The 27,725-nt window shown below is 40.8% G+C and overlaps 1 protein-coding gene across 1 annotated transcript in view; it reads right to left on the reverse strand.

The window, feature by feature from the left end:
- The window catches only part of GSG1L (GSG1 like), a 53,985-nt gene that overhangs the window by 16,192 nt on the left and 10,068 nt on the right, over nt 1-27,725 (reverse strand). Inside the window, exons 2-4 of the mRNA XM_005152512.3 lie at nt 20,318-20,365; nt 5,822-5,974; nt 1,619-1,730 (exon numbers count right to left, since the gene is read on the reverse strand). Of these exons, the coding sequence (XP_005152569.1) occupies nt 1,619-1,730; nt 5,822-5,974; nt 20,318-20,365 (313 nt within the window). The remainder of the gene's footprint in view (nt 1-1,618; nt 1,731-5,821; nt 5,975-20,317; nt 20,366-27,725) is intronic.

Genomic DNA, 27,725 nt, shown 5'->3' on the forward strand with positions numbered 1-27,725 from the left:
GAGATTACCAAATCTGAGAAGCTGCATTGTGACAGCAATGGCTTGAGTGAGCTCAACTTTATCTAGGATGAACCAATGGTCACTGCATAGAGTGAAGCTGAGGTCCTGTATCAGGAATCTGGGAAGAGCTGAGGTTGCTCCCACATAGTTCCCTGCTTGTGGGAATCTCCAGTGTCCTCCACAGTGAGGCCTATCCCAGGATCAGTCCTTAAACAGAAGCTTGCTGTGGCTGTGGGTAGCTGGGCAGAGCTACAGGCAGGGGATTCCACATCTGCTCCGAGACAAAGCTGTGGTTAGGATAGCAGACAGCACTGTGAGCTGCAGGATAGGATGCTGAGCTCCGAACAGCTTGCCTGGAGCATGGGTAGGATGACATGGCCCAGGGAGGGCTCATAATGCCCTACGGGAGCCACGAAACAGGAGGTTTCTTGTCTTGCACAAGATGAAGGAGAATAATCTAATGAGTGCTTTATCATGCTGGTCATTTAACAACAGTCTGAATTTTGAGTATTGGAATAAATAATAAAATATATTACTAAGACAAATTAATAAAGAATGTGCCTTATTATTTAAATATCTTAATAATTATACAATTGTTATGCATTATTGTTATGTTTATATAAATATTATGAATATATGAATGCAGTATATTTACAAGTTCATCTTCATATGCAGTAAATATTCATTATTGAGACACAAAATAATCTATACATTAAATATAATGCGATTTATATTTTGCAACATGTTACTAAAATATTAGTAACTCCTCCTGTGAAGCACAGTATAGTGAGGGGAGAAAGAAAGGCTGATAATTCCCTGAAGTGTTGTGCATAAGAAGTATTTGTGTTTTTACTGACATTAGCAAAGGTTGTTGTATCTGCTTTGAGATGGAACAAAAATAAAGCTCTATATTTAGAAACGAAAAAAGAAAGTATTTTTCCTAGCCATCCGAAGAGGCTCATGCCTCTAGAGGGATGTGAATGTTATTTGCAGGTATTTCTGCTCTCCACAGTCTCCTGTGCTTGTTAAACTTCTTACAAACTTGCAAGCAATATAACACAGTTGACATATCTTGGCCAGATTAGTTTTATGGGATTCTTAGAAGATAAATGGGAAAGATAAAAAAAAAATTAAGGAAACAGTCTCTAAAATATGCCAGTTTTTCTAAGCCTTCTCTCCATGATCCACAGGGAAGTAGCAAGGTGCCAGGAGCACCATGCCCCCGTCTGCGGCTGTGTTCAAAGTTGCATTCTAAGGTTCAACTGACACATTAATTAAAAACAAACACAGAAAAAAAAAAGAAGCTAAAAGTCTCTGAAATGCCATGGTAATTATGTACCCAAATTGAACTTTAATGAGAGTGCTCAATCTGTGTTGGTAATTGTGGGTGCTGTTTATTTACAAATGCTATGTACCTGCTGATACGCACAGCTGCTGCTGCACAGTCACTGATAACTGTCCTCTACACCTCAGCAACCGCATGGCCATGGTGGTTTTTTGCTCTTAGCATTTTGGCAGCTGGGAATGCTTATGCATGCTCCTGAAAATCTGAGGTGTATGCACAATCTCCCAACAGACTATTGGAAACTGAAAGGTATTAACTGGTGGTGACACTTACCAGAAGGACCATCCATAGTCCCATGAATGGGGTCGCCAGTCCTCTGGTCCAAGGCTGACTGTCACTTGGAAAACTTGAGTATACATCATGTGTGCCACCATCCCCAAGAGACCTGAGAAGCAGAGATGATATTAGGATTTTCTGTGCTAATGTTTTTTCATAATTTGTGAGATAGCTGCTGCTGGAAGTGCTTTGAAAGCTCCAGAAGAGTCTTTGTTGTACTTTCATGCCTCCTACTGTGGAGGAGGGAGTTGCATGGGCAGAGGAAAGGTGTGACTGAAAGCTCATTATTTTACATCGTACTGAATTCTCAATAAGAGAAGAGTTAAAGAAAGAAAACCGTTGAAGAAAATGTTGCACAATTAGCACCACCACCAACCTTGCTGCTGCAAAACAGGGGTATGCCACCCACAAGTTATCTCACTTAGCCCAATGCAGACAGGCCTCAGGTAAGAGAATAACGAGACAGGCTTCTGTAGGCAATGCAAGATTGAATGTGTCAATGCCAAACAATGATATTTTATCTGAACAGCTGCCAAGATTTGTAAATTTGAACACTTATAAAACACTCTGAAGTTACCCAGGGAAGTTCAGTGAACTCAGTGCTCCTGATGATGTGTGGTAAGAGGATGCTCTAGGAATACTTTTGATGGTACAACGTTGATGATGCTTGCTTTTATATTTTGCTGAGATAACTACAGCTGGGTGAAGATTAGACATTCTACTCACCATGATGCTAAAGAACAGGGTTGTAGTTAAATCAGGGTAGCCTGAGTTTGCCACTTAGCTGGCCAGCATGGTTCTTCAGCTTAAGCAGTAAAAACTGCCTGAACTTTACAATTAGACATCTCTTTGAAGAAAGTCAAACCCCAGTTTTCAGGAAGTGATGGCCAGGAGCAGCTCTGATGCTTGGAGATTTTTCAAACTACAATAATTTGGAGTGTGTGTGCTTTAGTACCTTGATAGTGCAGAATGATGCTCCTAGCTGAGCTCACAAAAAGCATGGGTACAGGCAGTTAGCTAGCATAGGGCAGAGTCATCATATCCCAAATAGATCTTGGACCTACAGATGTCAAAAATCCCCTTGTGCTATAATGACAGTTCAAGGCACTTAGAAGTACTGATGTTCTGCTATGGTGGGATGCAACGCAGTCCCATACATTTCACTTTGCACCTTAATTGAAGTTGCCATTTACTATTGCCTCTGACCATCAACTTTTTTCCATAGTTGCCCTTCCTCTGTGTGGAAGATCCTGGTTTTCCCTCCCCAGACCCAAATTTTGGTTCTTCTTTCCCCCTTATTTTCAGGGTCTAAAGCATTTCATTTGTCTCATCAGACATGCTGATGATTCAGGGCACTTCTGTGGGAGGAAAGGTAGGGAATGTCATGTTTGTGTTGTGGGTATGTTAAGCAGGACCTTCAGCAAGATGAATGTCATATTTGATACAGACAACTGCAGAGGCTGAACAACATTTTATTACAAGAAGCAGCGGTGATTTGCTGCTTCATGTTGGTGTGACACACTGCAAAGTTAGGAGGTGGAAAGAGCCATTCACAAGAGAAGAAATATTTCAGCAGGGTGGGTGGCCTAATGGGAGCACAGCAAACTGGTACACACCTTGGTTTCTGGCTATATTTAATTTAAAGAGATCACTGGGAGCTTGCTGTTCAGTGCATTTTCTCCAGCTACAGTTATTGCATTGATCTTAAAGTTTGGGGTTTGCTGTTCCTATAACTACTGTCAGTTATCTTTCAACCTTAATAAAATATTACAGACTGCCCTGAGATATGTCATAGTCAGAGCCATCAGGAAATTTGACACATGGAAAAGCTGTTCTGTTCTGTTTATGCAAAACCTTAATGGGGTTTCAGCAATATTCAAACCTTTTGCTGTGTGGGAGGCCAGGATGACAGTCCACTGATACAGCTGAGTAGGAGGTCATCAGCAGGTTCTGCTATGTGTAACACAGGGACCACAGTGAAAACTTGGCATTCATTGCTTTATCTGCCTCAGGTGTGGAGGGTCGGGGGTGGACATGTACCTGGCTGTGCTGTCAGTGGCTTTATATCATGTATAAGATATGGCAAAACAATGCAAGTTCTTTCATTGTGCTGCTTCATGCACTTTTGGTTTGGTTTGTTCCTGATACCACCCATTGGTTTGGTCTATTTTAGATTTGCTTTGCCAAGTTCACCATGGGGATATCCTATAGTATTTTTTTAATGGTCACATTTTGGATAAAATGAACTGCCCATAACAAATCAACAAATGCTGTATTTACAAGATCAGCTCTTCCTCTCACTGGCTGCTTGAGGACAAAAGGCTGCAAAGAGGACAAAATGCCTGTATGCCCACCCACAAGGTCCAGGGCAACAGGTCCTGATAATATGGTGTGCTGGAGTGATGAGAGTGCAGAAACACTGACCGCTTATTGCTGGCTTGAGATCATTGGCCTTGCAGGACAGAGCTGTTCCTGGGTGTCAGTAATGGGAGAGCTTAAGGAACTAAATTTGGAAAATACAACATATTTGAAAGAATTTTCAGATATCTTTATCAAAAATATTATTTATACAATATATCACATTAATTAAAATGCTTTGTTATCAATATTACATGAGAGACATAGATATAAGGTTTTTAATTTGTATAAGGTTTAGAGGGATACCAAAATGATGATGTTTTGGGGTTCTATTAATGACTCATAAGAGGTAAAGAAAAAATAATAGGTGGCCACAATGTAAGAATAATTTTTCCTTTAATAATAATTCCTTTCCTAGATATTGAGCTATGAGGATATGAAGATCCCATTGCACTTTTAGGAGTAAATTCTAGCATTAATTTTATGAGAGGTCTGTTGCTCCAAGGCAAAGTTTTCTTTGTTACTTCATTTCTACTAAGCTATGTCATTATAAATATGCTAAGTTTAAATAAAGATGCTCTTCTTTCCTTTGGTAACTCTGTCACTGAAAAGAACAGCTAGCATTCTTTTGGGGTTTTGGGCTTTTTTGCTTCTTTTTCTGTCCTTTTTCTCTGTAATATTTTGAAATTTGTATTTGGAACATCATGACAATGTACTTATAAAAAGGGAAGGATAAAAATAAAAATAGAAAGATGTGTAGGAAAGAAAACTTCATAATTCTTACAAAACTTTAAAACTGTGATTAACAGTAAAGAGAAAGAGGAACAGCATGGAAACAATAGCTCGAATGCTGGAGAATTCCATACAGTTTGAAAATGGAACCAACTTTTTTAAAAATCCAAATTACATCCAACGATCAAAAATATGCTTTGTCAGTTTTTACCAGATTTTTTTTTGTTCTCTCACCTCTACATCTGATCTAAATTTTATACCACTACGAGTATTTCACAATTTCAAGCTACCCCTGAAGATACAAACTCCTTTACAGAATGTATGCTGCCTGTTATAATCTCCTTCAGCTTGAAATACAGCAGAATAAGATGAACCTTTATTGCAGAAGTTCTTTCTGCCAGAGGAGTCCATGCAGGAGTGCTCACAAAAGCCAGCTATGGCTGGCTGCCTGTATAAATCTGGGAAAGTGTTTTTCTTTGCCAGCAGAGACGTGAAGGGGCACTTGGTTACATGGTTAGATTTGATAACTTCTTTCAGAGAAGTGAATTCCTCAAGTTCCTATGCTGAAAGGTTGCAAGTACAGAGCAAGCATGAAAATAGGCTGAAACAGTTGTTCCAAAAGGTGTACACATCCCCACATTACTATTGGGCTTGTTCCTATGTGTGATTACTAGAACTCTTTTCATTCTCTATTCTCCTAATGAACAAGGTGACTCCTTTCTTTGGTTTGAAGCATCAAACCTTTACCTGTTTTCAGGATTAACATGGAAAAAAGGAATTTTCAACACTATCTGTTTTTTTTAATTTTCTGTTGGATATTCAGTGTGATGATGCTGAAAAAATGAACCTCAGGCTTTGGCCATAATAATGGCTGTGCTGGCTGTGGGAAGACTGCATTGCCATTGTGAAATCAGGAATATGTATTTTTGCTGACAAGAAGCAAATTTATCATGCAGTCCTTGTTGCAAAGTAACAAATAATTATAGTGAAAAATGCAGTAGCTGAATGGGGATGAGAGATTCTTGCAGCCCCTAGCTTTTATTCTGCCAAAGTTTTAGAGCTCTGTTTCATAGTGGCTCCTTAGGCAAAAGGGAAAGGGAAGGTTCATACCTGAAAGCACAGTGAAGACAGCAGCAAAGGCATTTAACTTGAGCCCATCTATTACACTGCTTGAATGAAAGAGCTCGAGGCACATAAGGCTGAATCCGACGACTAACAGCATGATGTATAACACCTCGGATACTACTGATAACCACAGGACACCTGTAATGCACAAGAGCAGCAACCGGTCACTTAGTTGGTAAATACTTGCAAGAGGTTAAAGTTTTCAAAAACTGGTTATGAAATCAGGACTATCTAGGAGTAATTGTGTATTCAGAAAGTTTAAATTTAAAATAAACCACCACCCAAACTCTGAAAAATAGAAAAAGCAGTGAATGAAGATGTGAACTGTAGCAGGGTGGTAAAGATACTGAAGACAGAATAAGCTGTTGCCTAAGATCCCAGTTTGGCTAAAGAACCTCTTTGGGTATATCTAGAACCTCTTGACTCCTCTAACTCAAAGCATAGGACACAGAATTTATTTTCCCTCACTGTCTTGTGGGTGAACAAAATTTAACGGTGGTGATGGCATGTAATACCTTACACGAGGTGGGCTGGTGGCAAGTGAACAGGCTTGGATACCTCTTTCTTCATGACACCATTCAAAGAAAATATTTTCAGTCCAAGTTTCAAGATACTTATTATAGTGTAGCATTGGGGCATGTTATTAGAAACTGTTTAACAGAAACTGGTGTCCTGCAGAATGGCTCTTCTGACTTGGGGTGTTTGGGCTTCACTGCAGAGGTCTCTGCTGTTGGAAGTAATAGAAAGACAGCCAGAAGAGAGGTAGGGTGGAGCCAGCTATTTATAACTCAGCTGAAGAGCTGCAGATACAAAATTTGGACTGCCTTCTGTTTTCTCAGCCCCTAGGTACAATCCCTCAGCGGAAGGGCAGAGTTGATGTGTCCTGTTTGTACTGCGCGTTCAGCAGGACTTTGAGGTTGTGCACAGGTGAGCCTGGCAACATTTGGTAGTGTCTGGCTGAGACTGGTTCATCCCCTGTAGGTGTCACATTTGGAGATTTGAGCACAAAGCCTCTAGCAGGATCTGCTGAGTCTTTTAAAGTCATCAAACCATGGAATAAATTTGAGAGGATGGGAACAAATGACAATATCAAGTCCCTGCCAAATTTCTGATCACCGTTTCAGCATGAGAATCTGCTAGAATTCTTCACTGCATTTGCTAACCTGATTGCTAGAGGATTCACCTGGAAACAATGAGCAGTGATGGAAAATTTCAGCCTAAGCAGTTGAAACATGGAAAGTTAAGCATCTGAAGACAATGGCTTATATTAGAAAACGTTAGCTGTAACCATAGAGACTGCTACAGGCTTCACTTATATTAATACATTCTCTCGTCACTGTAAGAACATATGTGTGATAATGCCTATAGTTGAGCTTATCAAACCAGATATGCAGTCTCACTTCTGCCAAATATTGGAGTGCCCTCTTAGTGACCAGATTGATCCCAGCTCTCATTTTGTCTGGGAACTCATCTCTATAATTGCATCTAATTAATATGTACTATTTGTTGTTGCCACTGAATCTGACCTTTTGAGGTTTTAAACAGTACTACAGAGACAGTAATAAATCAACCTTTTAATTTCTTACAGTGGCTGTATGTGTTTTTATGGGTAATGTTGCATCAACAGCATGCAGCTGTTTACCTCACTCCTATTAGTCAGCTTTGTATTAGGGCAACTGGCACACTCTTCCAAAGAGAAGTACAAGTGAGAAACAGTAAGGGTGTTGTTCTGTTCAGCAGGATTGAAAAGGGATTTTGTCTCATTTTATTACAAACAGAAGTTTCTATAACAAGAGGATGATGAAATGGTTTGAGTTGGAAAGAATAAGATGGTGTAAACCTGGCCTATAAACTGAGTCAGGAGAGAGCTCTAACTAATGATTTCTAATTCATAAATGTTTCAGCCCAAACTCAAAAGACTAATATACAACATATCTGCCCAGACGCTTATTACCCTATTTCAATTCTTGAGGATACTCACTGCTGGTATCTACACTCAAGAGCAGTGCTGTAGTAGTGACTGCAGCTCAAGACCGTGGTGTGGCTATGTTCTCTACTGCCTTGGGTGAACAACTGGCTGAAGGGTCAGGCTCAAACAGTTGTAGTCAAGGGGTAACATCAGGCTGGTGGCCAGTCACTAGTGGTGTTCCTCAGGGTCAATTTTAAGGTCAGTTCTCTTCAATGTTTCTATCAATGACCTGATCACAGGAGTTGAGTGCATACTGAGACAGTTTGAGGGTGATAGTTAGTTAGGAGGATACATTTAGTCCCTCAAGAGTAGACAGGCCTTAGAGAGAGATCTTGGTAGATTTGAATGCTAGGAAATCAGCAACAATATGAAATTTAACAAGGAAAAATGCTGGATTCTGCTCCTGGGACAGTGTAATCCTTGATGGATGTATAGACTGGGGAACATGATGCTGAAGTGCAACCCTGCAGAAAGGGATCTGTGGGTTTGGTTGATGGCTTGGGGGTTCAGTTGATGTACATCAGCTGTATACAAGTTTTATCTACTGCCAACCTATGAAACAGTGCTTGAAGCTGGATGCTGTAGACACAAGGGTAGTGTGCTTGAGAAATTACAGGAAGCTGAAGCACATGTCTCTAAGGAAGGTTCCAGGGTAACATGTCCAGAAGGCAAGTGAGGGGATACTGCTAGAGGCAGCTTTATGCACCTTCAGAGTGACATACAAGGCAAGACAGAGAAAGCTTCACCTTCTTATCCTATAGAAGAGAAGGTGAAGGTCCTGCTGTCTACAGCTGCCTCACGGAAGGATACAGATAAGAGTCAGACTTCTAGATTTGAACAGGGTAGGATAAGACAAAATTTGGCCCTGATCAGCTGGATCTGATGGAGATACTTTCAGCAGGGGCTTGAACTCAAGTTTCTAGAGGCCCCTTCCACTCTAAACCATGTTTTAGGGGGGGCTGATTATATCTAGAAAGAAAATATGTCTAAATCTCATGTCTTATTTCATGGTGTACACTGAGTATCTGCTCTGTGACTTTTTAAAATACATTTAGTGTGGGGAAAGTAAGTCACACATGCTGTGCTTGCATGGCTATGATTATGTCCTGTCCTGACTGATTTGATTTTTAATTTTAATCTGCAATAATAACTTCCAGAAAGTGCAAGCTATATCTGGATTTTGCATCTTCTTGTGGCTGCCAGAAGCAGAACAGTTGATCCAGGTTATTAATTCAGGAGACAGTGTCTTTCTGTTCTGTGCTGATGGTGAAGTGATCTCCCACAGCTCTTCTCTCAACATGAGATTCATGAGGCAGTCACTTGGCATCACTTACTTCCACTTACAATCTCTTACAGCCTCCTGCCTGCAAAGCAAAGAGCTCCTTCTCTTGAGGAGACCTCAGTCATGCCAGGTGACAGGGAAGAAATTCTCCAGAGGATTTTTCTCTTTCTCTATCTTCTCTACTGTCACCTTTTCTGTCTGTCTTATTTCCAGCCATCCTGTGTCCCCTGCTCCAGTGATTTGTCTGGCCTAACTTAGCTTTTGTGAATAATCTTTCCTTCAGAAGAGTCACAACTTGGTTCATTTGGAGACTTCCACCTGGATGTCTTGTATCCAAGGGTCTGTATTATAGATCACTGTCTTTCTCTCATTTTTTGGTCTTTGTCCCGTTTATGACTTTTTTCCTTGCTTGTTCATCAAACTAACTGTTATTTGTGCAGGGAAGCTGCTGTGGGTCACAGGTGGGATTGTCCTGAAGCTGAACACCACAGAATGTGAAGCTATTCCTGGACATAGAAGGGTCACCATCTTCAGAACAATATCCTTGTGGAGCAAATGCTCTGAAAGTCCAGGACCTGGGCTGAGCTGCTCGCCTGGAACTTCAGATGGCAAAGCTGGGCCTCACCAAAGTCAACTTACATTATAGGACTCCTACCTCAGAAGGAATTATATCACCTTTGTATCATCTATCTCAAGACAGATTGCACTCTATGATCACTAGCTTTTCCTAAAAAGAAAACACTGTCCTGCTGAAAGCACATTTTTTTTGTCTGTGCTTCAGTCATTGTCCAGAGATTCTGATTTTGTAAGAAGATCAGTGAACTAGTAAGGACACTACCAAACTTTTTCATGTCTCTGAGCTATTGTTATTTCCCTAACAATATACCAAGAAATTGTTTTCTCTACGGAGTTCATGGTGGAAAGCATCTGTGCCACCTCCCTGTAGACTTAGCCACTGCATCAGCACATTACATGTCAAGGAAATCAATTTTCCAGCAACCCCAAGTGAAATGAACATACTCTTCATTGTGAACAAAAAGATAACTGTTACCCACACGATTGCTGAAATTTTAGGAACTCAAGTACATCATGAAGCATCTGACGAGATCAGTCCCTTGCATTTCTGTCAGACAGTGGAGGGCAGCATCAACATTTTGGAAGAAGGTTCATAGATACTGAATGCATTTTTGCAAAGCTCGTGGTCATGTTAAGTACAATTGCCAGAGACAACATGGTAACAAAAGGATGCTTCATGTGAATGAAACAAGCTGGTATTTTTTTGACAGTGAGGCAAGGAAGCTTAACCTCAGCCTGCAATGACTCTCAGGGCTCAAAAGTTCTTCACAAAGTGTGAATTTGTGTCAGGTCAGCCCTGATCACCAGGGAAGACACTGTAAGTGAACACGCTATTACCTCTCACCAAGGAGCACTCTGAGTCAGGAATCCCCAGTGCTGAGTTTCCTTTGAAATAGGAATTCTGGCAAAAGCCATAGAAATTCTGTTGAGAACTCAAGGCATCAGACCACATTTCAGTGAATTCCTGATTAAGAAACCCAACGAATGGTGTGGTTAATGATTTCCAGGAGTTTTGAGCTGATTTTGACTGGTTGGTATCCAGGTTAAGAAGTATAAATATAAAATTGGGGTAACTGCTGTTGTTGTCATAGGTCATTCTTTCGGTATGCATCTGGACTTTTTCCTTTGGAGTAAGAAACATTAAGGAACCATTCACAGTACCTGGAGCGAAAATACATATCAAAGCATCAAATATTCTTTGTTCAAATCCACTGTGATTTCGTGTCACAAAGAGGCAACAGTTGCTGACTCCATTTTTTTCTGAGAGAGCTCTTGTTAGACTGACCTCACAAATGTCAAGAAGTTACTGACACGCTGTTCTATGCTTTTTCCCCATAACATGCAAAGGTGATTCTTAGTTGTCTTGTGTTGCATTATTAAAGCCATTCGCAGACTCGTTAGTGATTTGGACTGAAATACCAAGAACTTGGATACCATCTAAACAGGATTATGCGCAGGATGATAAAGAAGCAGTTGCTGCTGTTTCTGGAACTACAAAGCTCCATAATTCCAATTACAGTTGAGCTTTTGAGATTAATACAGCTGACAAACCAGTTCTAGAGAGTTCAAATACACATCTATGCCTCCTACATTCACATGCAGCCATAGAGTTTTATGCATACTTGTTGGCAAATCAGAAAAGTTGGTTTTTGGTGCCAGCTCACTATGCCAACAGCTTCTGAAGCCAGTTTGTGAGGCTTTGTCTCCAGATGGAATAACAATACTGAAATCTCCTCCTGGCTGCTTCTCCAGGTTGGTCAGGTCATGAAAATGACTGTCAAAGATACAGTATTAGTACATGTTCTCAAGGCAACACTGAAGAGGTGGCCAACAGAGCAATTGCTGTTAGAGTTCAAAGCATTTTTAATCCATAAACATGAGCTTGTTTGCATGTAAAGGATCTCTCGGAAAATATTGCTATTTCTGAAGGAGATTGCTGAGTCATGTTAATGATGTTAAATGCAGCACAGGCAGCAGGGGACATGGGGGAGTTGTTACCCTTGTTCACGTTACCAGCAACTTATGCTCTCTTGCCTTTGAGAACCTCGGGTCTGTATGTTCTGCTTTATGAATTGAACACTTGCATTGGAGATGAGAGTACTGGGGAATGAGTCCTCCTCCTTAGTTTATTTTCAATGATGAAAGTCCTCTCTGTTAGGTACTGTATTAGACTTAAACAGTGTGAGGGACCCAGAACTTAGTAACTGAAAAACTGGGGGCAGGCCCTTGTCACTCTTCCTGAGAAAGGAAGTGAAAGGGAGCAGAGATGACTGCTGTGGAACGAGTGGCCCCAGAGGTCCTCTTGCACTTCCATATTCCTTATCAAGATCTAATCCTCAGAAAGATGCTGACCATCCATAGTCTTTGGCACCCACACAGTGGTCTGCCACATCAGGGAAAATTCTGTTATTTCTTTAATGCTCAATTCCAGAGCTAGCAGTGTGATGCTGAGAGCACACCTGGCAGCCGCAAAACATGTAGTAGGTGCTGGTTTCATAGACCAAATGGGTGTATGGTTTTGGGCTAATAATTTTTAAGATATTCTGTTTACCTAAGCAGAAAGGTATTTCCTCTGCAATTTTGGATCTGTCTGCTTTGTTCCTCCTGGTCTATATTGCTGTCCCTGTTTCTTAACCCTGACTGCCATTGCTCTGCTCTTCCATACTTACCCGCTATGTTGGAACTGACACCTGAATCTCACTTTAATCTCTTCTCTTCAAGCTCAGTAATAAAGTGAAGAGAGAAGATCGAAAAACAATAAACAAATGGGTCCACACTGAGAAGTGTATGTCTTTTTTGGGAAGAGCATTAAAGTAAGCTTGAAAGGGCCATGTAAATCTCACACTTTTTCTTCTGATGATTTCAGTCATTTACTGCTCAGCTGCTCCAATACTGGGTATTAAAAGCCAGAAATATTGGAGTGATCAGTAAGAAATGGTGAAAGGAATAAACACTGAGCATGCTGTTGTGGCTGGCATAGGGACTCAGCTCTGAGCAGTCAGTCTGTCTGTTGGTTAATGCAGTCTCATAATATCAGATTGTCTGCCTGCTCCTCTTGTGCTGCAGTGTAAAAAACCTGTGAGAAGTAGGCCACAGATCTATGAAAGACATTTCACCAAAGCAAAGTAAGCTCCATGATCCTAAAAGCCATCAGAGATACCCAAAACTACCTGTTCCTGTAAAATAAATGATACAATTTGATAGAGAGACTGCAGTTTGCAAACCACAGAATCATAGAATAGTTAGGGTTGGAAAGGACCTTAAGATCATCCAGTTCCACCCCCCTTGCCATGGGCAGGGACACCTCACACCAAACCATGCCATCCAAGGCTCTATCCCACATGGCTTTCAACACTGCCAGGGATGAAGCATTCACAGCTTCCCTGGGCAACCCATTCCTGTGCCTCACCACCCTCACAGTAAAGAATTTCTTCCTTATATCCAATCTAAACTCCTCCTGTTTAAGTTTTAACCCATTACCCCTTTTCCTGTCACTACAGTCCCTAATGACTGATAAATACCTGAAACTGCTTAGGTGACAGAGGAAAAGCCAGCTGTTTTGGTTTTGTTTAGCTTTAGTTCTTCATTAGTTTATTTATTTTGAAAGATGAGGTGGAGCTGTGAATCATAAAATGATTCTTTTCTACATGATGATGTGTTTTCTATGACTTTTTATGGTTCTGCCATTGAGCTTGGTTCTGAATTTAATCATGTGTAGGAGACTGATTAGACTGTGGAACATCTTTTTGCCTATATTCTCTTTTTCCTGGTGTAGTAGTAACATAGTGAGTAGAGTAATATAGTGGAAAAGACTAACTCAGTACTATCTCATATGCTTTAATCAACATATTTGAGTTAAATGCCTCCCTTTGAAGACCTACAGTGCAGGGTTTGTAGTCCTGTACTTCCACCCTCAGCACTAGGCTTAGAAGTAAATTATGTTCAGACCTTGTGGCTAGCATTGGCCACAGAACCAATGTTCTCCATGTCGTTGTCATCACCAGCATGAGAAGTAAGACTGCTGCTTCCTTTTCAGAATTTAGCTTGAATTCTGCTCTTGAGCATGGTTTTATCTTCATATACCTAATTAGTTTTTAAAAATAACTTTAATGATTCTTAACAGATGTGTAAGAAAACACAGATAAAATGTTACTAACGCATTTTTTCCTGTATACTTAATCATAACTCTCCTAATACAAGTGCCCAGGTACCTGTCTGTGTGGGTATGTATATACCCTATTGCAGATATACCACGAAAAATGCAAGCAGAATACAAAATATTCAAGAAGACAGTAGAATTGGACTACTGGACTGTCTTGGAAGGTGTATAATTCTTGTGGAAGACCCAGTTACATTTCTTTTCATTAGATGCAGGTCTCTGTCCTTTTAGAAAATCTATCCTCTTTTTCTCCTCTCAGGAACAGCTATCCAGCTCACAAAAAAGGTTTGTTGTTTTTTTTTTTTTTTAACTTGGCTGTTACAAGTTTCTTTTGTCTCTTTTCCAGCCTGAAATCTGTTCCGCATTGTGCTTCTCATACAAAAAGTATCCCCAAACTTTGACCATAACTCTCAAACTCTTCTTTCTATCTCTTTAAATTTTATCATAACTTTTCTGAGCTGGGGCTGGCAGGTGAGGGATGGGAAGTGCACACAGGGTGCTGCAGGTGGGTACATCAGGAATATATGCGGTGGCATGGTAACTTTTTGTTTTGTTCTTTATTTCCTACAATGATGCTAATATTTCTTTTTGTCTTTTCTTAATCTCTACAGAGTAGTGAATTAATGTTTTCATAGAAGTGTCTGTCACCGTTCCAAGAACTCTATCCTGAGGGGAAAAAGCTAATTGAGAACCCATCACTATATATGTAAAGGTAGGATTATTCTTCACGTTCACCACTTTGCGTTTATCAACATTGAATATTATCTCCCATTTTCTCTCAGTGGCTGAGAAAGATTTGTGGATAGTTAGATGCCTGTAGTATACCTAGTATCTTTACAGTTTTCAAGCTCCACTTGTCCTTTTATATGAACCTTTTAATTTCTTTTAATCAATTTTACTTGCATTGCCTTCTTCAAAAGTTTTGGGGGCTTTTAAACTTATATTGCTTCTGCAAGGATGCTGAATGTCTCTCTCTGTTAGCCACAGATACAAGGTATATCTTGCTGACATTTTGAATCAAGTTCACCAGGCCACTCAGGAATCAGTTACAAGTTTCCCAACTAATTTCTCCATGCTCATAAAGTTTGTCCAAATTTTAGCCTCTCCATCATACTGAGCACGACATTTTCTCAGTCTGAACATGGGGTTTTGAAGTCTGCTCCTACAGTTTTGTTTTTTGTCTTTATACCTTCTCTGATATCAAGTTTAACACTGCTATAGTGTAAGCCATCCCAATGGGTAATCACTAATGTAATTCTGTATTTTTTATCTGGGCATTGAATCCATCCACAGGGATTGTGTTGCTCATAAATGACATTACCCTGTCATTCTGATTCAGCTTTAGTACATGACATCTGTTTTGTCTTTTGGTGTCATCAGTACCAAGATGTTATTGTCCTACTAATTATCTTTCTCCCATCAAATTTCTGTTACACCTATTATGTCAGTATCTATTAAAATCAGGCATCTAGTTTCTCTTCTCATTAACTGCTGTTGTAGAGCTGGCTTAGGAGCATGCATATACTTGGCTCAGCTTTTTCTTTTTCTGTGCTGTGTTTAGGTGAGACCTTATTTATTTGCCGTTTGCCATGTGCTGCTTTAGCTTTGCCAGCTACTTTTTAGAAATACAGAATTTTTATTGCTTCATCTCTACAGGATGCATAATCATGACCTGTGCAGAGGACATGCAGAAGGCATCTCCTGCCTCTGCCAGTACAATTTCCAATTTAAAAAGTCCCCTGTAACGTTTTGGACTGTTAAATACTCACTAGAAATGCGCATTTTCCTTCTGCAAGGTTTTGTCTAGTCTCAACCTCCATGGTCTCTAAAAAGTTTTGTTTATTTTATGCATGTGAATTTCCCTACAAATAGGTGGAGAACACTGCAAGATAGGCAGTTGATGATGACCTTCTGCTTTGCCATTCATTATGGGTATTCCATAGATATCACAGCTGAGGCAAGTGAGGTCCTACAGAGCACTGGAGTAACTTAGATCATATTGTACCAAACCAGTAAGGAGTTTGTTCTGTGAATCCTCTCCTATGTTGGTGTGGCCATCTCTAAATTTTGAACCAAGACTGACCTTTGAGCCTGTTCCTGAGACAACTTCCCAATAGGACACCTCGCGTCAGTTTGTGCTTGAGGCACAGCCACTGTTGACCCCATCCGAAAAACTCTTGAGGGCACCACATTTCCTACAAACCCTCACTCTCCCCCAGCAAAATTCTTCCAGTGAAAATGCTGTTTCCAACAGTTTTCCACTGGATATATCCCATCCTTCACTTACACAGGATTTTGGCAGATCGTGACTCCTGTCTCTATGTCACTGTGGTTGGCAGCTGACATTTATGCATTTATAGAAGGGCGTTTGAATCCCCACACAATCCTAGGCAGGGGGAGGAACAGACCTGTATATGTGTATAGCTGTGATGTTATGCTGGTCTGTGAAGTCATTTATCAGATCATTTGATGGGACATACTGCTATCTTCTGCCTTTTATTGTGCTGCCACAGTTTCCAGACATAATATTTGGTCTTGGTTTCTTCCTTTGAATGTATCCTCCATGGCCTCTTGGAAGTCTTCTTGGGCACAGATTTGAAGGAGTGGGAAAGGGGAGCTAAAAGGTACATCGAAAGGTGTGATGGGAGGGGGAGAGTGGTGGAGTGTGTCCCAGCCTCAGTGTTCTCATTGGGTACTACAACAGGGAGCTTGTCAGAAAGATGTTTTTAGCAAGGTTTACAGCAGCCCAAAGGGAGAGGAGAGGCCACAAGCTGCATTCAAAAATAGACCAAGTAGCTAAAAACTGAGTGCACTTTTCAGCATAACATGTAAGTGTCCCTCACTAAGTAGGTTATCCTTTTCTTCTTTGGACAAGGTGGTGAGCACTGGCACAGGTTGCCCAGAGAAGCTGTGGCTGCCCCATCCCTGGCAGTGTTCAAGGCCAGGTTGGACAGGTCTTTGAGAAATCTGGCTTTGTGGAAGGTATTCCTTCCCATGGCACAAGGGGGTGGAACTGGATGATCCTTAAGGTCATTTCTGACACAAACAATTCTATGGTTCTGTGATCCAAATATCCAATAGGAATAAAACTTTGATTAAGTTTTGTGGAGAAGATCCCAGAAGCAATTCAGAACTGAAAGATCAGGTTCAGCCTACTGTGAGAGTTTCCTTCCAAGTCATTTTGGAAATACTTGCTATCTTACCACTCACAACTGTAATGAAAACTAGAAAATAGTGCAGTTTTCAGGACCCAACAACATCTGCTCTGTGACAGCCCACTAAAATTCCTGATGATGCCCAAGGTAACCAGCTATTGACCCATCATCCTTTGTTGACAGTGAATGGCAACTATCAGAAGAAATATTTGTGGACATAGAAATGTGGGGTTTTTTTAGTTGTTATGTACCATCACCAAGCTCATTTTGTTAAGCAAATTTGGCACTAACAACCACCAATAGCTAATAGATTCAATGTTAGGCTTACAGGCTTCTGACAGATTGCTGGCAGCTGCCTTAAATGCACGGAAGAACTCTCCTAGTGTGGGTTGGAAATGCTTATTTATACCACACTGTGGGTCTGTTTTCCCCAAATTTTGCTGTCTCCTTTTAGTAGATGTCATTGGTTCAAAGGGTATAATAATTGATCAGAGATGTAGTATCCAGCTACACTAGAGATCAGCACATATGGATTAAAAATAGTTAGCTCAACTATCACATTTTTACAGTAAGAAACCTTTTCATTTATGAATGCCAGATTTGTGACAAGGATGTAGTAAGGCCTCACCATAGACAGTTTTATTTTACTTTGAGTTTTGGTGATTAGCTTTTCTATGCTAAGGAGGTTTAAAATATTATTCAGGCGTTTAAAATAAACTTGCTGTTTATTTGTGTTTATTGGTACACCAATAGACACTGGCTGTACAGCTAGACTAAGTTTGTTCTTAGGCTTCATTTTAGCATGTCTTATAGTGGGAGATGATGTGCTGAGAAGTAGGCATAGGCTGCAACAGCTTAGAAGCTGATCAGGCAGATGTCTCTAGATGAGGGAAAACCAACTCAGAAGAAAACCTTGGAGAGTCTGAGTGCTCAGTTGCAGGAACAGAGCATGTATTCACAGGGACACTTTAGGTAATCGAAACCATGAACAACAACTTTTCAGTAGTAGGTAATGCCAAGAATATATACAGAAACTGAATAAGCTCAAGTCTCGTTGTGAAGATGAGTGCAGTCCAAAAATTCCCAGTTACACAATGGACTGTGGAAACCACAAATATGTTTGTATAACTGAACTCAAATTTTGGTACTCACTGCATTTTATCATCTCTCATTTACTTAGAAGAAGAATCAAGAATCTGTCCCAACATTGTCACTGTGTGTAACTGAGTAGTTGACAAACCTCTGACCATTAAAGTCAATGCTAGTGAGGGACTCAAGAAATTAAAAGAATGGGCAGTTTCTTCTAACTGGAAAAGAGCAGATTAAGTAAAAAAGTTAAGGAATCCTACAGTGAATACAAATTGGGCATCATTAACACACAATTTTCTCTTCAGATGTGGTGAAAGGATCTGTGGACAGTACAAGACGGATGGTGAAAAATCCAGATTAACTATGCTGCAGTGTCCAACTTGATCTACAGTTGTGGAATTTATCCTGGTTTTATGAGTCAGATGGTCAGCACTTTCCATCTCTGAAAGAGCATTCTCCTCTCTTTCTGTCAAAATGCCTTACAACTCCATGGAAAGACTTCAGAAATAGATATAATTTTCTTTATGCCAGCACACCAAAAAAGTATTCCTTCCTTAAAACAGAAAAATAGAAGAGTCTAGAAATACACACTGATGCCATGCAGCAACTCTAAAAAAGTTGCTGACAGCATTTCACACAACTAAAAAAATACTTAAAGTGAAGCACTAGATGCTGTTTTGGAAAGTGTGTGGGTGATGACACCAAGCATTATGCATCATAATGAACTTTCATAAAAAATGGATAAAGCACAAAAACATCCCATTGTCTTTCTAACAGACACATGGTGCTTGTTTTGGGTCTGTCTCCTAAAAGTGTCATGCAGTGCCCACTAGGCCTAGTACTGGGAAAAGCAGAGAACTACCATAACCCAGGTTGCCTTTTCAGTTCCTTTTACATCTTTATCAATGGGCATCATATCTCCTTTCACATGTCTCTCTTTCAGACTGAAGAGCCTTAGTCTCACCCTTGTACAGAACCTTCCAGGACTCTGATTTTTCTTGCTTCCATTCTGCAAGCTGGACTAAAAAGGACAAAATACCACACTATATTTTCTATAAAGGCAAAGTTTTCAGAGGTATACAGTCCTCATGAGACAGGATAATCTCTGCTCTGTCCTCAACTCCTTTGCTGATGCTTTTTAACAGGTAGTTTGTTTTCTGACTGTTGCTGAGTATTGAGCTAGTAGTTTCACAAGAACAGTTATGCCCCAAGGCCACATTTGCGTGTGTAAGATTTAACTCAGAGCCCATTAGTGGCAGTAATCCCAGGATTGTTCTTCCCTTATGTGCATAATTTATTTAGGTTTACTTACAATGAATTTCACAGATACTGTCTCTGTTACTATTTCTTGCACTGAACTACCCTACTGCTTTATTAATGGTAATTGCCCTTCTCTTTCAATTTGTCCAGCCGATCGGCAATTCAGACAAAGTACAATTGTTGCTTACACCACTTGCTGCCTCTCTGTCAGACCTGATGAAGACACCCTATGCCCAAAAGGTTTTGTGTTTTTCTCAAATGATTTAACAAAATACATCACTTCTTTGTACAAACACGAACTTCCATCTGTCCTCTGGATTCTCCAGAAGCCCATTGTTAGTGTGAAGGACACTGAGAGGTTTGTGCACCTCTCCAACTGTGGGCAGAGTACTCTGTCTTGGGCAGGAACAGGATGGGCTCAGCTGCCTGGTTCATTAATTCAATTCTGCCCATTTTTTTTCCTGATAAATACTAATTTGAAATAAGGGTTAAACTGCGATTGGGAATTTACACCTACAATACCAGGGTAAAGATGATCTTTGCAGCTGTCTCTGTGCCCTTGTATATATATGTATATATTAAAGGGTAAATCAAACAAACAAGCATCTAGGTGATTCTTTCTCACAAAAAGACTTTTGGTACTGTGACTGCAGTTTTCTGACCATAAATGTCTTGATGGCTTGTGGAAACCATGTAGAATGTCCTTCCTCACTAGATGAAGAAGGGGAATGTCTGTATTACAATATAGATCTTTATTTTCTTGAAAAATAACAGCTGAATGAAAATACACCAGAGAAATGACAGATCTTCATAAACTGAGTAAACAGCAGTGTTAAACCCTTTGCATTTGTTTCACCTGGCTGTATGTAATCTGGATGACAGGTATGTCCTTGTGTGCTTAGGAAGTAATGTTTTCCCTGACACTCAAGCAAAAGTAACAATACTGATGCAATGTGTGAAATGGGAAGAAGTCTCGACTGCTTTGTCTTACCTTTTTCAGAAGCCGGGGCAAGGTCGATAAAACTTCGACATTTTTCACCTTCAAAAGAAAAGGATTACTTTAGGACATAGAAATGGATTGGTTTTGCTTTGCCTCCTCTTTCTGACTGGTGCTTCTGCCACCTGAGTCTCTATAGTACCACACAGAGAGCAGACATCTACCTATGCCTCCATCCTGGACCAAAACCACAGTGTTCACAAGGCTGGAATCTCCCTAAGGATTACAGTTCCTTCAGCGGGAGTATGAAATACAGTTAGTGAAGAAAAAAGTGCTCTCTGATAGTTGAACCCTGCTGGGTCAGCAATGCTCCTTCCCAGGTTGGGAGCAGTGTTCACTCCAAATGGAGTGACACAGTGCAAAGCACTGCAGGGGTTCGCACTGGGAGGGCACTGGCCTCTTTCATGAACACCGTTGCCCTCCTCCTCATTGTCAGGACAATGCCTGTGCCCCACCAGAATGTGACCCAACCTCCCAGTGCCAGGAAGCATTGCCATGGGCACAGACATCTCCATAGATAGATAAGACACATGTGACTAAGACAGACAAACCTGGAGCACAGAGCACAAAGCAAGCTAAGCAATTGCATAGCATTAAAAAAAGAACTGTTAAAAAGGCAAGCAAATGCCTTGCTATGACCATCACAGCCCTGAGCCACTTCTTCTGCTTTGTGGCTGCTGCATCCATTTATCACTGTAAATTAACTTTTCACTGTTTAGGTCTCCACCTCCGTTTTTGCAGGCATTCTTGAAAAGCCTATTGCTTCTGAGCAGGAAATGTGTCTTAAAGGTGGATGTTTTGACCTTTCTTTTTTACTTCTTCAGACAATCAGAGATTATAAAATAAATTCTCTGCTTTAGGTGCATCTGTTCATCAGGTGTATGTGTTTTCTTCAATATGATATGTTCCAAAGTGACCAATATCCTGCCTGCCCTGAGGAATCAGAGCCCAGCATGCCTGACAGAGGTAATGGAGAAGAATCCATTTTGCCCTTCAAGACTTTAATTGATGCAAAGATATAGCAGTAGGATTTTTCAGTAGTTTTGCTCAATTTTAATTGCACAGTCAAAAGGCTGATTTAGGAAATGTGAGCCATTAAAAAGGAATAAACAGTGAAATGCTGTAGTGATGTTGAAATCAGTGTGTAATTTCTTCTTGGTTATAATTAATTATATGTACAAACCAATATAAAATGTTAATCTTTCTGGCGTCTTTGTTGCCAAGATTGAGATAAACATAACCATTCAAATGATAGCTGTGCTGAAATAACAATCTATTATTATAATGCTATCACTACCACTTTTTATTTACTTTTTGCAGTTTTAAACCTATGCTAAATATGCTGAAAAGTGTTGAGTACATAGTCTGTAGTCTGTTTGTGTATGTATGAGTTCCTGTGAAAGAAAAGGTTCACCTGACATTAAAATGAACATTTCAATATCTCCATGGCAGGGGGCAGGATTTCTACTCTGCATCCAGGCTCTGCCTACAGGACAGTCAAGAAGAGGAAGTGACACTTGATTTATCAAAGCACCATCTCTGTTTCCAAAACAGTAGGTAGGGCAGTCTATAACTGAGCAGAAGGAATGTCAGATGAGCAAGTTATTAAGTTTTGGGGCAAACAGACTGAAAAATATCTGATGGATGACAGAAATCACAGCATCATAACAGCATTGTGTTGACAGGACCCTGCAGGTCTGTTCAGCCTCCTGTTCGAAGCAGGACTATTGCTAACACCTGATCAAGTCAGTTGTGACTTTTCTCAGCCAAACCTTGCAATACTTCAAGGATGGTGATACCCATTATTTGGTGACTCCAAGGATGGGGTTTCTCTCCTGCTCTGGTCCCAGGGCTTCACCACCCTTCTGAAGAAGTGTTTCCTTATACCCAACTTCTTTAGCTGTTCTGTCATCTATGTAGTCATCCTTTCTTTATCTGTAGGGACAAGAACAGGCCCAGCTCCCTAATTGTCTTTGCACATGTGGTGTACTTTAGGTCCCTGACCAAGAAATAAAGAGAAATAGGTGGACTATAAAAGATTCTGTGCTGTAAGCATGAATCATTCTCATCCAGACACTCCATGTTTTAGGGCATGAGGTGTGTCAGGAATGTACTGACTTAAAATCAAGGGAATACAGGGAGAGTAACCTTTAAATTTGGACTTGATATAAGCAGATTAAGCACAAGTTTTCATTGTAGCCATATGGATCTGTGTTTTGAGTTTGGTTTTATGGTTTGGTTAGGTTTTTTTTTCTGATGGAAGTTACTACTTTTATCACAGTTTTATTTTAACCTGACTTTAAACTAACTGGGTAGCATTGAGTCATCTCTCATCTGTGGTTCCAGTGAATCTGAAGCCATATTATTTAAAACCTTTAACAAATATCATGTTATCCCAAGACAGCCAAAGGGGAATGGCGTTTGCTACTACAGAAACTGCACAGCTGTTCCGAGAGCTGGAGATAAATGGTACCTTTCAGATACACGGCAAGGTACAAAGCCTCTCTAACACACGTGAGTACTGAGGAAACTGATGGCACCACAGTGTCTGGCTGCAGGTACCTTGTCTGCAGGACAGATGTAGAGAGTGTAATCATGTGCTATTTGGAGGAATGTGCATCCTCATTCTCTCTTAAATCACCTTGCCCAGAACAACACCTCTCCCAGGAGAGCTGGCTGTGGCTGAGGCCTCCAATTTAAATAATATGGCCAGAAAATTCTGGGGTGTCCAGAAAAAGTCCTTTTGGTGCCATAGCACAAAGAATGACTGTAACTGGGAGACACAAAAGTGTGGAAGGAGGTCACATCATTTTCAGCAGCTGATGTCTGGATTGTGCCTGGGTTACTGCTAAAAGTTGTGGTAAGAACTGCACAAGCAGTCCCTGGTGAAGAACACTTCCCATCATCGTTCCTGTTGCTGGAGCATTGGAAACCTCTCCTTCATTTCAGTGGTAACCACTGGTGGTATTTATAGACCACATTCATACTTCAACATGCAGACATGCATCTCACTGAGAACTGAAGATGTCAGCAGTGCTTTCACTGCTCCTCCTAGGATTTATTCTAAGTTATTTTTGGGTATCTTGTATAACTGATCTCTTAAGCCCTCTTAAGTTTAATTTTAGACTTGGCAAGAGTTTATCCTGCTGTGCTGCCCTTTTCCAGATGCATCTTCTCCTCATAACCATGCTCCTGGAGAGTCTTTAGAGAATACAGAAAAGGCTGTTTAGAGATGCAACAAGAACAGCATTTAGGTTTCAACCACCTGATAGTCCAGCCACCCTTCTGTGGCAGCAATTCTGACAGAGGAGAAAGCCAAGGAGTGTCTCCCTTGCACATAACTTAGTTAGAAAGGACTGACCTGGACTGATTGCTCTCCACTTCCATGAAGGAACAATGGCCATGTACAGTGCATATCAAGCATTCTGGAGCTCGTCAGTGTCAGAGAGCTGCTGGAGGCTGAGTAGAAAGGATTGACCAACCACCTAAACACCAGTAAGAGTTTCTTCTGTGGCTTCCCAAGGGTGAGGTAGAAACATCGTCTATGCAAGCCCTTGCAAATGCATTCCTTTATAAGCAGGCTGGCTCTACACTGGCTCAGTTGAGTCTTCTGGGCTACCAGAGAAGGGCACATGGGTCATAGGGACTTCTAGGACTGGATACCACCAACAGCCCAAAATCTGCTTGTGTTTTTCTCTAATCTTAATTGATTAATCTAATCTTGGATATGTGTATGGGTAAGTTTATTTGTAATCTGCTAGGGAACTTCAAACTGAACCAGCCAGAAAGTGGGAGGAGAGATCTGAAAAGCCCCACGATCTGAGCTGGGCAAGTGTCTTGAGGTCTTGGTATGGATGATAGACTTAGAGCCCATGGTAACATCTGAGGGATCATTAGTATGATGTGCTTGTGCATCTACAGAGAGAAGGGGTGTGCACGTATCAGTAGTGATTTGCAAACCTGCTCAGCCAGAAAGGAGGAAGAGGAATGAGCTTGCTGATAGTGATATTGTGTTTCTGTGGGTGCTTTTTGGCACAGCTCTCTCTAGGTTGGTCTGTATTGTCACATTAGTGTCACTCATGTGTACGCAAGTGAGAGCACGTGTGCTTGTGCACGTGCATCCATCTGCATCTTGAATATGTGCCTAGCCTGAACTGGGAAGGACACCAACAGCAAACAATCAAGGGAGGAGAAATTCCTGGGTCTTAAAGTTCCCTGGGCTCAGTTTCCCAGGAGCATGCACAGCAATTCCCCAGACAGGCTCATTGTGAATTTTCTCATTTCATGGCTCTGCAGCACTGGAGGTCAAATGCTTTCAAGTTCCTTAGTAGTTTCTACTCAAGAAAGCTTGGCTTTGAGTTCTGTGTGTTCTTAGGAAACAGTGAAGATGTGGATTTTATCACTGTGTCAGTGCCAGGGAAACAGAGAGAAAGTTGTGGCAGCATAATGAGCTGATCTCTCTGTCTTGCTTCCAGCATGAGGCCCATACTCTTTCTTCTCTTTCTGCTGCTCACAGCATGGTGGGAAGTCCGAGCTTCCAGCCCTTCCAAGTCTTTGGCACATACTTCTCATGGAAATAGTCTCATGTCTGCAAAATTAAATCACTTCAGGAAAAAAGTAGGGTGCTGTGTGAAAAGCAGGCACTAATCTGACTGAGCTGTCTTCTGGAGAAAGTAAATGAGCTGGTAAGAGTAAGGCTGCTTCAGGGATGGGAAAGAAGCACTGCAGAACATTGCTAATGAGCAGTTGCACATGGTGGAGTGGTTACCCATGTGTCCTGTTACCTCAGATAGGTAGACCCAGACACCTCCCTTTCCCTAGCATGTGGAGATAGTGGGGTTGCTTTCTTACCTTCTCCACTGAAGGGTCCTACTTCATAGTGTCAGACACACTTTGTACAGCTGGGACTCTGTGCTGGAAGCAAATGCTTGCTCCTTTTACTTTTCTCAGGCAGAGTTCAGAGGCATCTGTACCTCCCTAGCCTGAACAATAATTTGAAAGCAAAGGCTAAGAAAGAGAAGTGGCTTTTCCAAATCCTCCAGATTCAGTCCTGCCAGAAAGTTAAGACAAATGGATCCCATAATGCTATCAAGTCTGTACGATATACTGGCCCCAGGGCTCTGGGCCTCTTTCCCCATTAAGCTCTGTACACCTTCTTGTGGGCATTGAAACTACATTGCAACAGACCAGATGTGCCTAGCTGCAGCTTCCAAAGTGGATGCAGGCTGATATTCTTTTGTGGGTTTATGGAAGACACTAGGGAGCAATTAGAGAGCTACATAGGGCAGCTGGAAAGGCAGGTCTAGGCACACATAGATTAGGTCTAAACTACAGAACACAGCTATACTTTCAAGGCCAGTGTGCACACTGGAATGACTGCCTTTGTGAGACCCACATGTATTCTACTGTTTCTTCCACCAGTTGTCTAAACTGTGTGGTTTGCTTGCTCCTGACTTCAGGACCCCTCACTGCACAGCAGTGGCTGGACTTGTCCAGAGTATACCTCAGTAAACTGGTGGTTTAGACTGGAAAGGGGGAAAAGGGCAGAAAACACAGCAAAAACCATAGGCTTTAGGACAAGAATCTAAGTTTATAACATGGCTACTGCAATAATAAGGACAGAAGTTGATATCCTCGATTACATATATTGGGCCTTTCCTCTCTGAACCAACAATAAATGCCTCATTAATAATCAGGGCAGCAAAATAAAAACAACTCTGAAAAATCCTAGTTTGTATGTCTTCCAACTACACTGGTTCAAAACATTCTAGTTAAATAGTTTGACTTGAAAGAATTCCGGTAGTTCTGACTGAAAGAAGGATCTCTGTTATAACTCTGCTTTTCATCTTGCAGTAAAAAGAAAAAGCTGTCTGTATTCACTTACTCTGCATAAAATTTTACGAGTTCAAAAGTACAGTTCTGATGAAAATTTAAATGATTACATTTCATTTAAACAGCATTCCCTTTTAGTAACACTCTGGCTCCCAGCCTACGAAAGACAAGGTCCCCTTTTTTCCCAACAGGCCCTAACAAATCTTTATCTCTCCAATTATATCTGGAGTCATGTAATTTTGATGCAATCCCACATCATCTACTGAGAGTAAAATCATTGTATTTGGCTAAAAAAAGATATAACCCCCAAGGGATCCCAGCCTAGACGAGACTGAGGACTCCAACACAACTTCAGTGAAATAAAGTACTATATCAGGGAAAATATAGGTTAATAAGGTCACTCAAACTGAGCCATATCAGGTTAATTAATGAGTGAAATATTACACTTTTGATTAAACTGATCCCAGACAGAGTATATAATTGAATTTTTTCTAATGAAAAATTGAGTATTCAACTGCAAAATCAACATTTTCCAGTTGACTGTGTTGATTTGGCTGGAGCAATATTTTCTGCTGGAAAGTAAAGTTCATGCAGAATAACACTAAGATATGTCTTGAACGATGAAAACAATTGGCTTTTTCTCACTCTGATAACTCTCATTCCTAGCTGCTGCCCATCAACATTTCTCTTACTTTCAAATAACCTGAAAATTTGTTCAATTTCTCAGCCTCTGCTGAGACAATTCACAATCTTCTTCCCTTTTGGGGTTGTTTTTAAATTGACTGCTACACTACTGTTCTCTTTCAGCAAACTTCAGTCTTAAAACTTTCTACCCTTTAAAGGGGAAAAACTTTTAATTTTCAGATTTCCACTTTTTTATTTCAGGCATGAAATAAAAATTTCATCAATTCACATATTCACAAAGAAATGGTAATAATTCTGTTGGGAGATGCAATCCACTGTGGAGTTTCCTCTTTGGTTCATTGGAGCAGTAGAGAGCTATGTAGAGGGCAGAAGGTGTGGGAAGAGTAGGCAATGCCTAGCACGCTTGTGCTAACTGGGACTAAGTGCCATGGAAACTGCATTTTCTGTGCTAAACCCTTCCTGATGTGAAAAATCTTGCGCAGCATCTGAAAGCAAACATCTCTACAGGCTGCTCTCAAATCATGTCTGATTGAAACACATCCAAGTCATAAGACTCATCTGATTACCTTGGTAAGACCTGATGGAGGTGTACATACATCTCCCATTTGGAGAGCTGGAAAGTAGTTCAGATTTCTAAATGACTGGGAGAATCAGGGAAATAGTGGTGCTGAGGGAGGCTTTCGATTATTCTGGTGTCAAATTCAACCTGACTTTATAATCTAGAAAACATTAAATCAACAGAGTTCTGAGGTGCTCTTAGCATTTCAAGTCACAGAATGGGAAGACGAGAGGTTTCACCTCCTTATCCTGCAGGTGCCCATCTGCCACACTGTGCTTACTCTGCTAATGTTATCAGCAGTCCAGTATCTGCGGAACTATAAGATCTCCCAAGAAAACTGAGAAAAATTAGAAAGGATTCTCTCAA

Source organism: Melopsittacus undulatus, chromosome 8 (genome assembly GCF_012275295.1).
Source record: "Melopsittacus undulatus isolate bMelUnd1 chromosome 8, bMelUnd1.mat.Z, whole genome shotgun sequence".
Classification (NCBI taxonomy): Eukaryota; Metazoa; Chordata; class Aves; order Psittaciformes; family Psittaculidae; genus Melopsittacus; species Melopsittacus undulatus.